The sequence below is a fragment of the Augochlora pura genome, chromosome 7, assembly GCF_028453695.1.
Source record: "Augochlora pura isolate Apur16 chromosome 7, APUR_v2.2.1, whole genome shotgun sequence".
Taxonomy (NCBI): domain Eukaryota; kingdom Metazoa; phylum Arthropoda; class Insecta; order Hymenoptera; family Halictidae; genus Augochlora; species Augochlora pura.
This window is the reverse complement of record NC_135778.1, coordinates 10,342,277-10,356,551: the sequence shown is the minus strand read 5'-3', so window position 1 is coordinate 10,356,551 and position 14,275 is coordinate 10,342,277. Positions and strand designations below refer to the sequence as shown.

Genomic DNA, 14,275 nt, shown 5'->3' with positions numbered 1-14,275 from the left:
ATTATTAAAATATATACGCTACCTCGAAAGCATATCAAATCAAATGGAAGAAACGCAACAGCGGATAAAAGACCGATTAAACATTTTTCAGTGAAAAATTCGTTGGATCGAATTAAGGACCACGAGAAAGAGAATTGGCATGATAATCCCTAATTGCGAACCGAATATGTCAGGTCTCGTTCCGCGAGTCTTTTTTGCGGAAATGGCGCGTCTCTGTTTTTCCACACAATGAGCATCGGTGGTGGGCGGTGGAGGAGGTAGCACAATGATATGAGAAAGACTGCTCTTACGTAGGAAGTTTACCCACGGCTTCGTCGTCGTCGGAATAATGGGTGGGAGGGTAAGACGGTTTTCGTGGCAGCGAGCAGCTCGTAAAGACTTTTCCACCTTCTCCTCGCTCTCTCGCGTGTCATAAAGCATCTTCGCGTAGTTCTCCTCGCCTAGACGGTGAATACGATCTGATGTTATTACCGCGATGCCATCGCGTTACGTAATATATCGCTTCTCTTGGAGCACGGTGCCCCCCTATAGAACCAAGAGCGGACAGGAGAGAAAGGCGCCGCGGAAGAAACCGTGCTGGATATTTTCAGCAGAATATTCGTCGCAGCTTGCTCGAGTTCCGTAATTTTATAGTAATTATACCGCATAATGGCCTCCACTTCTTACTCTCGTTTTAATGTCAAGCAATTGTTCCAATAACTAGTTTTTCATAGCTTAAACGGTTCGATAGATTCCCACGGTTCGCACAAAGACAGCTTTTTTTCGTGTCGATGGTTATGAAAATTACATAATTTTTTAAACATCTGTTGACTTGGAAAATTAAGAAATTTAACTGTTATGAAGATCGTAAATGAAGCGAGCACTAAAATACATGGACACTATTTTTTAGTAGAATTATTTTGTCCTTTATATGTTTTGTGACTTTTTGTTCGTAAAATAATTTATTACGATAAGGACTAATAGAATCGTTTAAAAGTTGCTACATTATAAGTATTGTTAAACTATTGTTTAACTCCTTAATAACTTGCCATGGGCATACTAACTAAACAAGGCAAATTTTTGATCCGTATAAACTTTATAACTTTCTTTATTGTTTCTGAAATGACAGACATAGATGGAAATACACGTGTATTAAGAAGTTAATAGTATAACATTTGATTTTTTGCTACTATGGTACAGTTTCGGAAGTTCATTTTGTCGACAGAATTTCGAAGCACATTTCTTTCATTACCTCTTTCATTTTAAATATTCACAGAGAATTTGTTTGTGACTTTTATGATATAATATTCGATTTTTGAACAGCACGTTGATAAAATTTTATTGTTATATTTCATTATTCTTATAAGTTTATTTTATAGACATTTACTCAAAAATACTCTCTTACTTGGTTTTACATTATTGTAAGCATGGATGATACTTGCAAAAAATTTGTCAGCGAACGTTCCGTGAAAAAGTTCTTGCGTCATCCTTTCGAAGGGTCCCCGAGCCCTTGAATTCGGCCCGGTACGGGCCCGCAGCCGCGTAATCTCGGCATTCGCCGAGCGATTCGATCAATTACACCGACACCATTGTAATTTGTAGCGTCTCTATCTGCGTTTGTCTGGAACCGGTTAACGAGGCCAGCCGATCGAAGAAGGAAGGCTCTGATTGCTCCCGACCGGGGGCCCCCGATTAATCGAGAACTGTTCGAGAGCCGACCGGTGGGCCGTCGGCGCGGATACGAGCGGTTTTACGAGCGTACCGCGCGTAAACGCTCCGCGAGAATAATTTTTACCCGGTCCCATGTTTCGTGCGCAGCTCGCGCCGCTCGGCATTAAACGTCCATCCCCGTGAAACGCGAAATAAAGTGGCCAGGAACACCCCGGCCAATTAATTATCGAGATCTGATTGCGCGCAATTAATCCCGCCGTCTTGCCGGCGGATCATTAATTAAGAGTAAACGAATGTCTCCGGGATGTAGACACTCGAGGACGCGCGCTCATTTATTACGAATAATTTACTTACGAACGACCCTGCCTACAGAGCCTCCTCCGTGGATCCTCGGGCGCTAGATCCTTGCCGATAAATTGTTCCTTGTCGACTCCGCTTGATTGCAATCCGCCATACTGCTGCTGCTGCTGCCGCTGCTGCTGCTGCGTACTTCATAGTTTCATGATGCTCTTAAATTTCTCGGCTGCTCAAACGAACTCTGCGCCATTTAGATTTTTTGGAATTGCCACGCTTTGTCTGAGTGGGAAGCAAAGTATAGTTTATGGCTGAGGTATATTGGGGTTATGGCTTGGCTGGAAAGATCTTCCAGATTTCCTTTCGGCCGAAGAATTGAAGAGAAATGAACTTTGTTACGTAAACCATCCGTGAGCATTGACGTAAGTATTAATAAATGAATCAATCTCTTTGAAAGTAAAGAGAAGATAGGAAAGAAATGTTAATAATAATTTAGGCGCTTGAAATAATTTCGAACAATTTGACGCAGACAATGAATATAATTAAACTATATCAAAGAAGATTGTACCGTTTAATTAACCTCTTCAAGGATGACTTTTTATAGTAGGGAACAATCTATTTCATTTTTTCTTTTTTATTTATCGTCAATTCCATTTCAATCGATGAGGTTTTTTCCAATAGTTTTTCAAGTGATCCTTATTGTCTTTGCACTTTGAATAATTGTAATTTTAAGAAAACTAAACGTACACATACGTGGCAGTATCTCTGAAGAGATTAAAAATTTCATAATAAGCTTCAAATTAGGGCAACATATTTCCATTTCCAAAGAATGATCGAAACTTGGTCACAAACCATTTTACTCCATGAAAAGTACTGAAACAGAAATAAAAAAGGATCTGTAGTAACAAAACAAGGTTAACCAGTTAATTATTTTTTACGAGTATACTCTTCGCGAAAAAAAATCGCAACATTTTGTGTTATGACGAGTATACTCGGCAATGTATAGCAAGTTGGTTAAGTTAAACGAATAAATAAAATTTAATAGTGAAATTAAAAAATGGAGCCGTGATTTCATTACAATTCAATTCTACATCATAAAGCCACTTTAAATACACTTTTCAAAAAGCCTGTAGCATCTAACCGGTTAAATAAATTTGTAACTACATAATCATAATAGCTTCGTGAAAACATTTAACACGTTGAAGGCCGCGTCACCCAAATATGGGTGACACTAATTTTTTACCAATCTTGAAAATTCATTTTTATTGTAATATATTTGAATAAATTGAATTTGACTAGAATGTTTCGAATGCGAAAGAGTTCTAATACCGTCCCTTATGATAAATATTAACTTTCTAGCTTCGCTGTAATTAATTAAATTGTTTTAACCGTGTAAGCATTTTAGTGGTTGATAGTCGGCAGTCAACGTGTTAAAGTGTGTCACAAACAATAAAGTGATTCGAAGAACGGAACCAGAAACGAAGAGGAAAGCAGAGTGTACGAAACACGATAGAGTAAATTGACATTCCCTTTCCGACATTAAAACCACCGAGACTTGAAAACCCGTAGAGAGAATGATGGCAATGAGAAAGGAAAAACGCTCGTGAATGCGCTAATAAGACGAAAGCTCCCAGAAGTAGCAATAATCGGGGAAAGCGGTCATAAACGGCACGCCTCTCCTCCTCTGTTTTCTCGTGCGCTCGAACAGAGGATAATTCGATTCACGAGGGAGGTACTCGAGTAACGAGCGGGAAAACCTGGGTAGCTTCGCCGGAGGAACACCGTATAAATAAAAACTGAACGGGACGGGAGAGTGGTTAGTTGCATGGAATTCTCTACCGGTCCCGGGGAGAACTTCCTCCTCGAGCGGCGCCGAATGATAATTGCATTTCCGCCGCTGTTAATGTACAAACTGCGCGAATTTCTCCGGGGACCTTGCTTGGCATCAAGAACCGTCTGATATTCCGACCTTTCTTCGGTCCTTCGAAACGCATTTGCGCTTCTGGACATACAAACTCGCCCTTTCCACGTTCTTATTGTTCTTTGAACACCGTATCTTACACAAGAATAAACAATCGTTGAAAAGATTCCGGAATTGCTATTCCAGTATCTGCTTCTACGAAATTAGAATAGTTTAAACGTTAACAATTGTTGTTCAACGTACTCCGAGTTGGAATGTAAACTCACCTGATTTTCTGCCAAATTGGCGAGTTAGTGTCGCGTGTTTGACGTCGAACTTACTATGATTAAAAATGCATGGTTTCACATTTAGCATTTCGAAACAGTTTACTTTATGAAGCTGCCAATATAAATGGTGAAACGTCTTCAGTGACAACCTCTTTTCAAACGCAATACCGTTTTTAAATCTGAGCTAAATGATTTGACTTTCTTGGAAATGTTGGATTAATTAGTTTGATAGACAATTAGTACTCTCTTATATTGTTTCGCTGTCACTTGAAACGAAAAAATAAAACAAAACTCACTATTTCATATTAAAAAAATAAATTATGCGTTTAAAAGAACATGGATTTTTTAATCTTCTGTTATCGTTTCAGTAACAACATAAAAAGTTATTGCGTTTTAAAAGGTGTCCGAATATTAATACGAGTTACTTGTAATCTTCGGAAGGTTTAATCAACAATTGTGATCCACATTACAGTCAATTTTTGCAACGTTGTTTCCGCTGTACATTCAGATTTCGCTACCTCCTTTTTAAGGAGACAGAGGTAATGGTATCGCACGGCGCGTCCGACAATTAGTCGTAACGAGAAATGATTCTCGTTCGCGGCGTTCCGTTAGTCACGAGAGGTAGCTTCGGCTTAATCACGCAAATGTCAGGGATTCGCGATATACGTTTCCTAAAGTTGGACGCCGCAGCCTTAATGAATCTCTCACGCGCGGTACATACTTGGACGCGAGGAGAACTTACTCGGCGTTCGGTTGGCCGGCCAGACCGGCCGGTCGGTGGCTGGGCTATTATCTTTATACACCTCGACCCAGCTGACCTTAATGCGCCGATCGCTGCCGCTCCTTGAATCATGTTATTAAACCGGCTGATCTCATGGACAAAGGTTGCCTCGCGACGTGGGTAACTGCGAAATCCGGCGGGAACAAGAATGTAATAGACAGGCATCGCGCGAAAGTAAAAGCATCGAACAACCGTCTAATGGATCGGCTTCGTTTCGCTAATAGGACGTGCCCGAGACCGCAGGAACTTCACCGGTTTTCCTTGGGGCGCGAGGAAACGATGCTCTTTCTATCGATTCGCTTTGATCTGTGCACTGAATCTTACACGCTAATAAAGCTATTGAAAGGGGACCAGCGAAAAAGTAGAAAGACGTACGGTTATTCCCATTAATATTCGGAGAAAGTACTATTTCGGAAGACTGGAAGTGTGTCTACCAGTGTGTAAGGTGTCCAAAAATGATAATACTTTTAGGAAATTAGGAGGTTCCTAAGGTCATGTGAAATAACTTTCTCCTTAGCGAAAATGCAATACATTGCTTCGTTTTTGAGTTATTTAGCGAAAAACAGTGACCAGTAAGAGGCGAGATCAGCTGGCGCGTGGCGGCCGAGTCAATAAGTGGAACCTCGCTTTGTCCGCTCGTTGGCTCAGTCACCTTGCACTAGCCGAGCTCGCCGCTCATTGAACAGTGTTTTTCATTAATAGCTCCTAAACAAAGCCGTGAATTGCATTTTTGCTAAGGAGAAAGTTATTTCAAATGTTTCGAGGAATTCTACATTTCTCAGAATTAGCATAATTTTGAAACACTCTACATACGACACGATTAGTTCCAATTACTTAACGTAATTTATGTTTTACACGTTTTTTAGAATTATAAAACAATTTATTCGTTTGCAATAAATTTTAAGAAAAGAATCACAACAGTGCCATCAATTCATTAATGCGCTTTGACTTATGTGCATTATTGTTTGTACTTATTTACACATTTACCGTTAATGCATAGGATATCCAACAAACATTAACTCAGATATTGTCGAAAATGAGAACATGTAACTAATTAAGCATACATCTGTGTGTTATAACGTTAATTCTTGCTTGAAAATGTAACAAACTTATGTAATGTTGTTTATCAAGACATAAATTACATAAACATACTATATATCATTATCATCAGAATTTAATGCTGCTCTCCTCCTACTGAACTTGAAAACATTATTCCGTTGTGTTTGTTGATTTACACTTTCAATTAGATTAATCATTTCTTTTTCATTTAGTTTACCAGTCGACCTCGTTCTGCATTATTTAATATCATATCTTCAATCATTTTTCCCTTCTCTGGTTTTCCAATACTTAACGTATTAAATCTTTCCCTGGCTGATTGATCTAATACTTGAATAAGAATTGATTTTCTCATTTCTTCCATCTCCCGCTTCTTCTCCTCTGTTACGTTTTTGTTATCAATATTTCCATACTTATATCGTTCTTGTTATTGAGCTAATCGTTACTATTTGATCGCTTCTAATGCTAGGTCTGTCATTTTCTCACAGCTTTACACTGTAATTTCTTAAATAAATTCTTTACTATTCAATATGCCCCTGCAAAATTCATTTATAACGAAACAGTGACGAATTGCAGTTAATAACTTCTGTACGTATATAAAGGCTTCTTGCAAGTCTGAAGTTAGATGAATACCAATTAAGCTATGTAAATATGAGTAACTTCAACTTTTCGAGGTGGATTGAAACATACCCCACCATACATAAAAAGCCAAGCAAGCGGTAACAAGGAATAAGGTAATTCCCGTACTAGCAAACGTCAAGGAATATTTTTTTCGCCAAAACCTTGGCATCTGCAAGCGTACAGCTCGAATTGCTATTTCGGTCGCCGAACATGTACCGCTGCAGTCTCAAAAATAATAACAAATTAAATGACTAAAAAAAAAAAATTAGCACAGTTTTGTAGAGCAGATACAGCTCTATCGAATAAATATGACGCACTTTGTCGAACAGCAACAAATCGTTGTAAAATAAGAGAAAATAGAAAAACGCTACGAACTCATTCCCCAATCCAATAAAATAAAACTCGACTACCTAAAGGGAAAAAGAGAGAAAGAAATTATTTACGAAGTTATTAAAGAAAAACTAATCTTGCGGGACCTAAAGTCCCCCACTCCGTACTCTAAGGGTTAACCGAGTACGTTCCTAACGAGAACTGATTGTGCAAATAACGACTTAATTGAGCATTGTGTTCGCGTGTTTCCTCCCATGTTAGGAACTTGCATTCTCCAGGCATTATATACGACAGCTGACGTTATTAGAGTTGCGATGCAAATGTGTAAGCATTATCTCTAAGAATCTACTCGAGGAACTTTTGAAAAATATTAACTCGCGAGAGAAGGTAGATGGTGGCGGTGGTGGTGATCCTACCAAAAATTCTAGCAGCTTCCAGGCTCTGCGAGCGCGTCGACCTCCTTAACAGGACGTCAGTCAAAACGGCGGTTGGCAGGGGCAAGGGGCAGGGGGCAGACAGGTGAGCAGAAGACGCGAGCGGGAGTGGGGAGGTACGCCGCAAGATCGGCCCGGCTCCCAGCGGAATTTCAACTTTTAATAATAAAGCGAGGGAGTCCCGAGCTGTTAGGTTATGATAGGGAGCTGCCGCGGAAGGAGCGAGCGGCCGGGGGCGAGGGACGCGGGCGAATTAGAGGCGGTAGGAGGCTCTTTGGTTGTCCTCGTCCCACCTGGCCCGGGCAAACCGCAGCACAGGCACCGCCGCCACCGCGTAATTGCCGGCTCTCTCGGTTGCCGGTCGTTCGATTGATTATTATTTTTGCGCGGGCTGACCTCCGTGACCCGTTGCCACGGATCGACGCCGTTCATCGCTCGATTTCATCATTAGTGGGAACCACGAAAGCATCCGCGGGGGACACGGCCCCATCGGCGCGCGAATCCCGATGTCCGTCTTTTTTCTCCTTCGATGCTTGTCCGTCGTCGCTGGTGAAAACGTCGAAACTCTGGCCAGTTTTCGTGGCTTAATTGTGGAAGTTGCGAAAATGACTGCGGAGACTCTCTCCCGGATGAAACAACATGTACCGTTTCTAGAACTCGCAAGACACTAGTCGTTTACTAATTGCAGTTGCATATATTTATCGATTTACCTTTGAGAAATTTAGTTTTAATATTTTGTATCGCAGTTTAGTATTACAATTTAATTGAAGACTGAGTTTGATTGCGCCACAGTGACACGTGATAAAAGAGACATATTTCTTTCAGAAAAGTCAAAATGAAATAACAGTTTTATTTTTTAATTTTCATTTCTTAATTTAAAAATGCGTCCACTTCTTCGCGGTGAGCATATTTCTTGAAAGCAGCTACCTGATTAATTCCTTAAAATTTTACAAAAGTGCGTATCCTGTTGTTCAGGATGTTCAAAATAATGATGCGCTGCAAGAATTATTCAATTATCTCTGAAAGTAAAATCACAAAAACTGGTCAATGAAAAATACTAACACAAATTAGCAGAAAAGGTGCATGAACAACTAAACTATACGTTGACTTTTTCTCTTATTCCCGTATTCGCTGCCATAATTACATTCTGCAAAATTAGTCAGAAAATGAAACAGCAAAAACTGCAATCATACTGTTTCCACGGCTATTGTAGAATAGAGCAATAAAATTCACGGCGCGGAGAGGATCCGGTCGCTCGTCCGAGCGACGATTTTTCCCCGGGACGCGTACATCGCCGGCTGGCAACCGGAATTGCCGAAAGGCGGTAAAACTGTCCGACGAGAGGGTGAAACGGATATCGGAGGGGGCGCGAGTTACGCGCGCCCCGAATGCCCATTTACTCGTAGGAGTGATTGAAAACGCGCGGAACGGCATCCTCCGCGATGGAATATTTAAGCGCGACAGGAATCGGCCGTAGAAAACCGCAACTAGCTTCCTCGTCCGCTACAACCCCGTGCCAATCTGAACTTACGGTCCCAAATCGTTTTGCGGCTTTTTTTGGAAACGAACCGTGCAAACGAACACGCTTTCTGCACACTTTTCAACCAGTTGGATAATATTTATGACGCTGGACGGTGACAAGGAATGTCAGAAACAAAATGTTCGGTAGCTTATGTGAAATTTTTAATAAAATAATTCACTTAATAGCGAAGGAATAATTTAATATTGTAGGGATCATTGTTTGGAAATTCCACGAAATTGCGTGGTGATATAATAAATGGACAACAATTAACGTTGGTTAGCAAGAACGGTAATAGTAACAGTTTGTTAACGATAACGCACAGTACTTCCTACAACTTAAATAACAATGACAATGCAATAACAACAACGACTACTCTTAACAATGACGACTCAACAAATGTCTTTCCTCTCATTATCTTTCAAACTGTCTCACATTATTGCTCATTCGCTCTCTTTCTTTTCTTATCTCCATCTCATTCTGCTGTCTCGCTTCCCTGTGATCTCCTCCTTCCATTTTGTTTTCAATCTAGACTTTTGGATTAAGGACATAATTACCCTCCTTGCTCCTCGACAGGAATTGTGTCATCTTTTCAGTAGTAGACAATACTTCCAACAAGATGGCTGACCGACATATAATACACGAATAATAACTACAATCAGCCGATCTTTTCTCAGTTGTTACACTATTCCTAATTTTGGATACGATACTTATTTATGCATATAACATATTTCTCAAAGAAAGATATTTTATTATAAGCCAGTCTTTGTCATAATGTTTAAATATTGAACACATCCATATTTAGTAGATCATGTTCGAAATCTTCGTAACGAGGCTGATACGTTGCTGTTATTTTAATAATCATTATTCATTATATTAATTATCGGTATTAATTAATTGAGACAATGATTTTGGTAAAGTGAGCGAGAATGAGAAAGTAATCTTTCCCTACCGCTCTCATTCTGAAATAGTCGATTTTTTCTCTTTAAGAATTTTCCTTTAAGAATTTTTTATTACACGTAAAAGATAAGTAAAAGTGTCCTAACCAAATAGTAACAAATAGGAGTTAAATAAAATATTATTTTCCACCGTAACATTTTTAATGGTTTAAAAACCAATCTAACAGCATCGTTATATCCATTCTTTCTATGGACTGGTATATATTCCTACCTATTCTTTTTTATCATGAACGCATAAAATCCGCAATCTACACATATTGTAATTAATGGGTGAACAATACAATGACTGATACTTATTGTCTAGATATGCATAATGGTGTCATATAAATTTTCCAAACCCTATCACCTATTGAAAAATGCATGAAACATGAAAATCCAACGCTTCCAGTTTAAAAGTGTCGTTAACTACTGATATAAAGAAATTGCGCTGCTGAATTTCCGTACTATAGCGCAGCCATTGGCCCGCAGCGTTTTTCAATCAACCGAGCAGCAACCCAACATTTTGTTTTCTCAGGTCTCGCGGAGGACAAGAAGCGACCAAAGCTCTCGATCGCTCGACATCTAATTCACTAAAGGTACACGTGTACGACACTCGAGCGGCTACCGTGTACGGGGCTAAGTCTCGGCCGTACTCGGCAACGATACCGCGGCCCAATAATTTGTCGGGCCCGGCACTGGCGATTTTTTCCTCGGCTCGTTTGCGGGGCTGCTTGAAATTGTTCCGGGAACGCGATCTCGATCGATCCCGGCCGTTTTTTCGGCAGATCGTTTCGGGGGCCTAACGACGCTCGACGCCGATGAACATAACCGCCCTCGACGTCCGCATGGACGACGTCGGGGCCCGCGCGGAATAATTCGGTCGGGCCGTGCTCGGGCTCTCGGGCTTGGTCCAGGGCGACCCGCGCGATTACGTATTATGCTAAACACGCGAAAATGGCTTTTTAAATGGAACATCTACATTTATGCGGCGCGGGGCCCCGATCGAAATCCACTCGGGTCCCGGCCCGGCCCCCGTGGACCGCGTAAGCACCGGCGAATTAAACGCAATTTTCGTCCATGCGAGGTATGCATAACAAATTGTCGAGGACCGACTCTTCAACGTCTTTATACGCTGATGCCGGACCCGGGATCGTTAGGCACGTAGCACGGGGGCAAGAGGCGGCTGTTTCCGTCTCGTCGACGATTACAATCCAATTATTATTCCTGCATAATGCCTCCCCTCGACCCCACCTTGATTGTTCGCCGGCATCGTGTACTCACCTGCCTATGAATCCGGGGGAGGGGGGTAAGCAGCCCGATGGTCGCGTTCGATGGATAATGAGACTGCGGATAGAGTGGCCGAGGATAAACCCCTTGGGGATAGGACGTCTGCGAAATTGAAAATTAAACGTTTGCCCGGCTCTGTCCGGAATCTCGATTCTTCGCTCCGTTTATTTACCTTCTCGATACTCGAATTGGCAAACCCAGCCGGCCCTAACAATTATGGTCAAAGTAGAGTTTTACCTTCGAGATCGATTTTCGTTGCTGGCGCGTACTGTTTCCTTTTGCAGTCGCGCCATCCTTCTTAGAGTGTTCCAGGGTAGAAATCGTACATTATATTGTTGGTCGAAATTGTATGATTCGTGAGAACCAGTCGTGATAGGTGAGAATTTAGCATTCAACCCCTTGCGCTATGATAACGAGACAGACTCGTGATACAAATGAAAGATCTACTGTTTAGTAGATCACGCGAATATTATTAATTTATTTTAAGTCGAAATCAAATTTATTCTTCTGTTATCAAAGTCTGAAAATGAAAGTACATAATGCCAATATGAGAAACAAGAATTGGCTGGTCTTATTAAGGAAAATATTAACGGCAAATAAGTGCTAATCAACGCAGCGGGAAAGGAGTCGTAATGCGAGGGGTTAAGAAAGCGTATTTATATTAGTTGGTACTATCTACTAGTTTTTATAGCGTCATGTGCGATAGCTCGAAAAGGAATTAGAATATGTAACAATCGACGAAGGATTGTGTTGTGTAATTACTGAGAAGATGATTCGAAAGAGATCCGTAGCAATCGAGTGACTAATATTATTATGAAATATTTAATTTATTCCATTATTTTTGGGCGTAAGGACTCTTCATATTTTCTCTTATTCTGTATTCTTTCTGAAAGGTTTTGCTTTAATATAACGTTGCATAGTTTTGACTTTGAAATTAAAACTGGAATAAACATTGTAATTTAACTACATAGATTCTAACAATTAACATCGAATCTGGAACGTGTCATTAAAATCTACAAGAAAATTGGCGCATCTAAAGCAAACACCTTGAAGACTATAATTGAAAACGTTGAGAGATTCTTTGAAGGAAAAGAAAAAGTTGAGAAATGAGCTGTTTTTTATTTTATTTTATTTTATTATAATTTCGTGAACTGAAAGTGACTGACGTGTGTTGCTTGATAGGAAAGAGAAGGCCGAATATATGTAGATTTTTTATCTTAATGTAGGCCATAATTAAGTATTTTGTGCAATCATTTCCTGCGGAAGATTCTTTATAAAGATAACAGTTTCGGAATACAAAATGTGAAACCAGTCATTTTGACAGCAGAAACAGGTCCGCCATACAAATGTTAATTATACTTTCCGTCATATTAAACAATTTAAGATATGTTCGAAGAAGAAGCGATATTCTGGACAAAATTTCCCATTAATATTCTTTAGTAAAAAGAGCTAAGTATTCCGATAATACAATTCAAAGTCAATAGAATATATAAGAGAATAATAAGAAATAGGAAAATAACAAACAAAAAAGATTCCTTTATTTCTTTTTGTAAACGATATAAAATTACAAAATGCTGTATAGTTTACAGCGCAGGCACAGTCGATTAAAATGTTATAAAAAAGCAAAAATATTGTAATACTAATATATCATATTTCCACTTTTATCGCTGATGAATTTAATTATTTTATTCTTTATGTAACGAACTAACTTCTGCAATGTTGTAGCGATAATTTTATTCCATTCATGCTTTACAGCGTTCTCTAGCTTTTTAATATTGCTGTATTGTTTATTATTTTTCTAAACTACTCTTGATAAGATTACCCATATTTTCTCTATGGAATGTTGTCCAGCGGGTGTGTCAGCCATATCATAAGTGGAAAATTTTTGTGCCGGAGCCACTTGTTGGTTTCCTTAGCACTGTGCATAGCAGCGTTATCTTATTGAAAAATTACATTTCCATCATGATTTTTTACAACCAATGAAATTAAATTACCTTCTAACAAGTCTATATATTTACCTGCTTTCATCCTGGCAGGATTTTTATGTAGTGATATTTTTGCTGCCCATATCATTAAACTTTTTCCCCCGAAAGTTCTGTTCATGATTACTGATTTTTTGGTTTATACGTTGTACAAATAATGTTTTCATTTTTACAAATAAAATAAAGTCATTTACCCACTTCTTTTACATTAGAATAACATAAGCAGATATTATTTTACTATGAAGATTATTAGTGTCTTTATACAAATTTCGTCCACTGTAAACCAATATAGAACGCTTGAGCAACAATAGTTTACTCTCTAAATGAAATTACATTTGAAAGCAGTACTTTAATCTTCTGCAGTAAGATAACACAGAAACGCAGAGTCTTCTTGAATTTTCACTCGGGACGCAGGGTTTGATTAACTAAGGTGAAGGTAGCATATCTCCGCCCCAAGATCCCCGGAATTGTCGCGTTCCGTGTATGATCAAGCAGATTCACGGTATAGAACGTCCGCGAAATTGAAAATTGAACGTTCCACGGCTACCGCGGGGGAGCCTCGATGTGGATACACACTAACCAACGATGCCTCTTTCTGTTTCATGTGCTGGCCGGGCATCATCTCTTCGCAGGATCCGACGTCCGTGAGTATGGGTTATTAAGTATCACGAAATGTTACAAAGTATCGGCTGCGAGGATCGAAGAAGAAGAGAGAGAGAGAGAGAGAGAGCAAGATGGAGAGAAAGATGGAGACTTAGCGCGAGCGAACGGGTTTCTTTCCAGTCGCGGACTCGATTCTCGCCGTCGAAAAAAGTCTCGCGAGTATCGCGTTTCTTGTTTGCGACCGCCGCAGCCTTGTCGCTCGATTTCGACGCCTTGAAAGTGGAACGACCGAAATTCTTCGTCAACATTTCCGGCGGTCAATTAACCCTTTGTTGTGGCGACTAGATTGCGAATATTTATACGGAATGAGCATTTTCTGCGATTAACATGCGCCATTTTGGAATCTCTTTCTTTCTCTAATATGTTTAATGTAACGAAAGTAGTACACTTACGAATTCCTTTTGTTGTTTTGAATTGTAATTATTCATTTTTAACGTAAATAGGTAAAATCCGCAGTCTAGCGATAACATTTAATTTATTGAAAGTATCGTTGATTTAATTAGGCAGATCATGGAACAAATGCTTCAAATGAT

At 39.8% G+C, this 14,275-nt stretch overlaps 1 protein-coding gene and 1 pseudogene across 1 annotated transcript in view; one reads left to right on the top strand and one right to left on the bottom strand.

Annotated features, from left to right (window-relative positions):
• Positions 1-14,029, top strand: part of LOC144472437 (uncharacterized) — a 155,100-nt gene extending 141,071 nt beyond the window's left edge. The window contains exon 7 of the mRNA XM_078185530.1: positions 13,712-14,029. Within this exon, the coding sequence (XP_078041656.1) occupies positions 13,712-13,741 (30 nt within the window). The 3' untranslated portion in view covers positions 13,742-14,029. The remainder of the gene's footprint in view (positions 1-13,711) is intronic.
• On the bottom strand, positions 6,064-6,446 carry LOC144473074 (programmed cell death protein 5 pseudogene; annotated as a pseudogene).
• Positions 14,030-14,275: the final 246 nt, after the last annotated feature.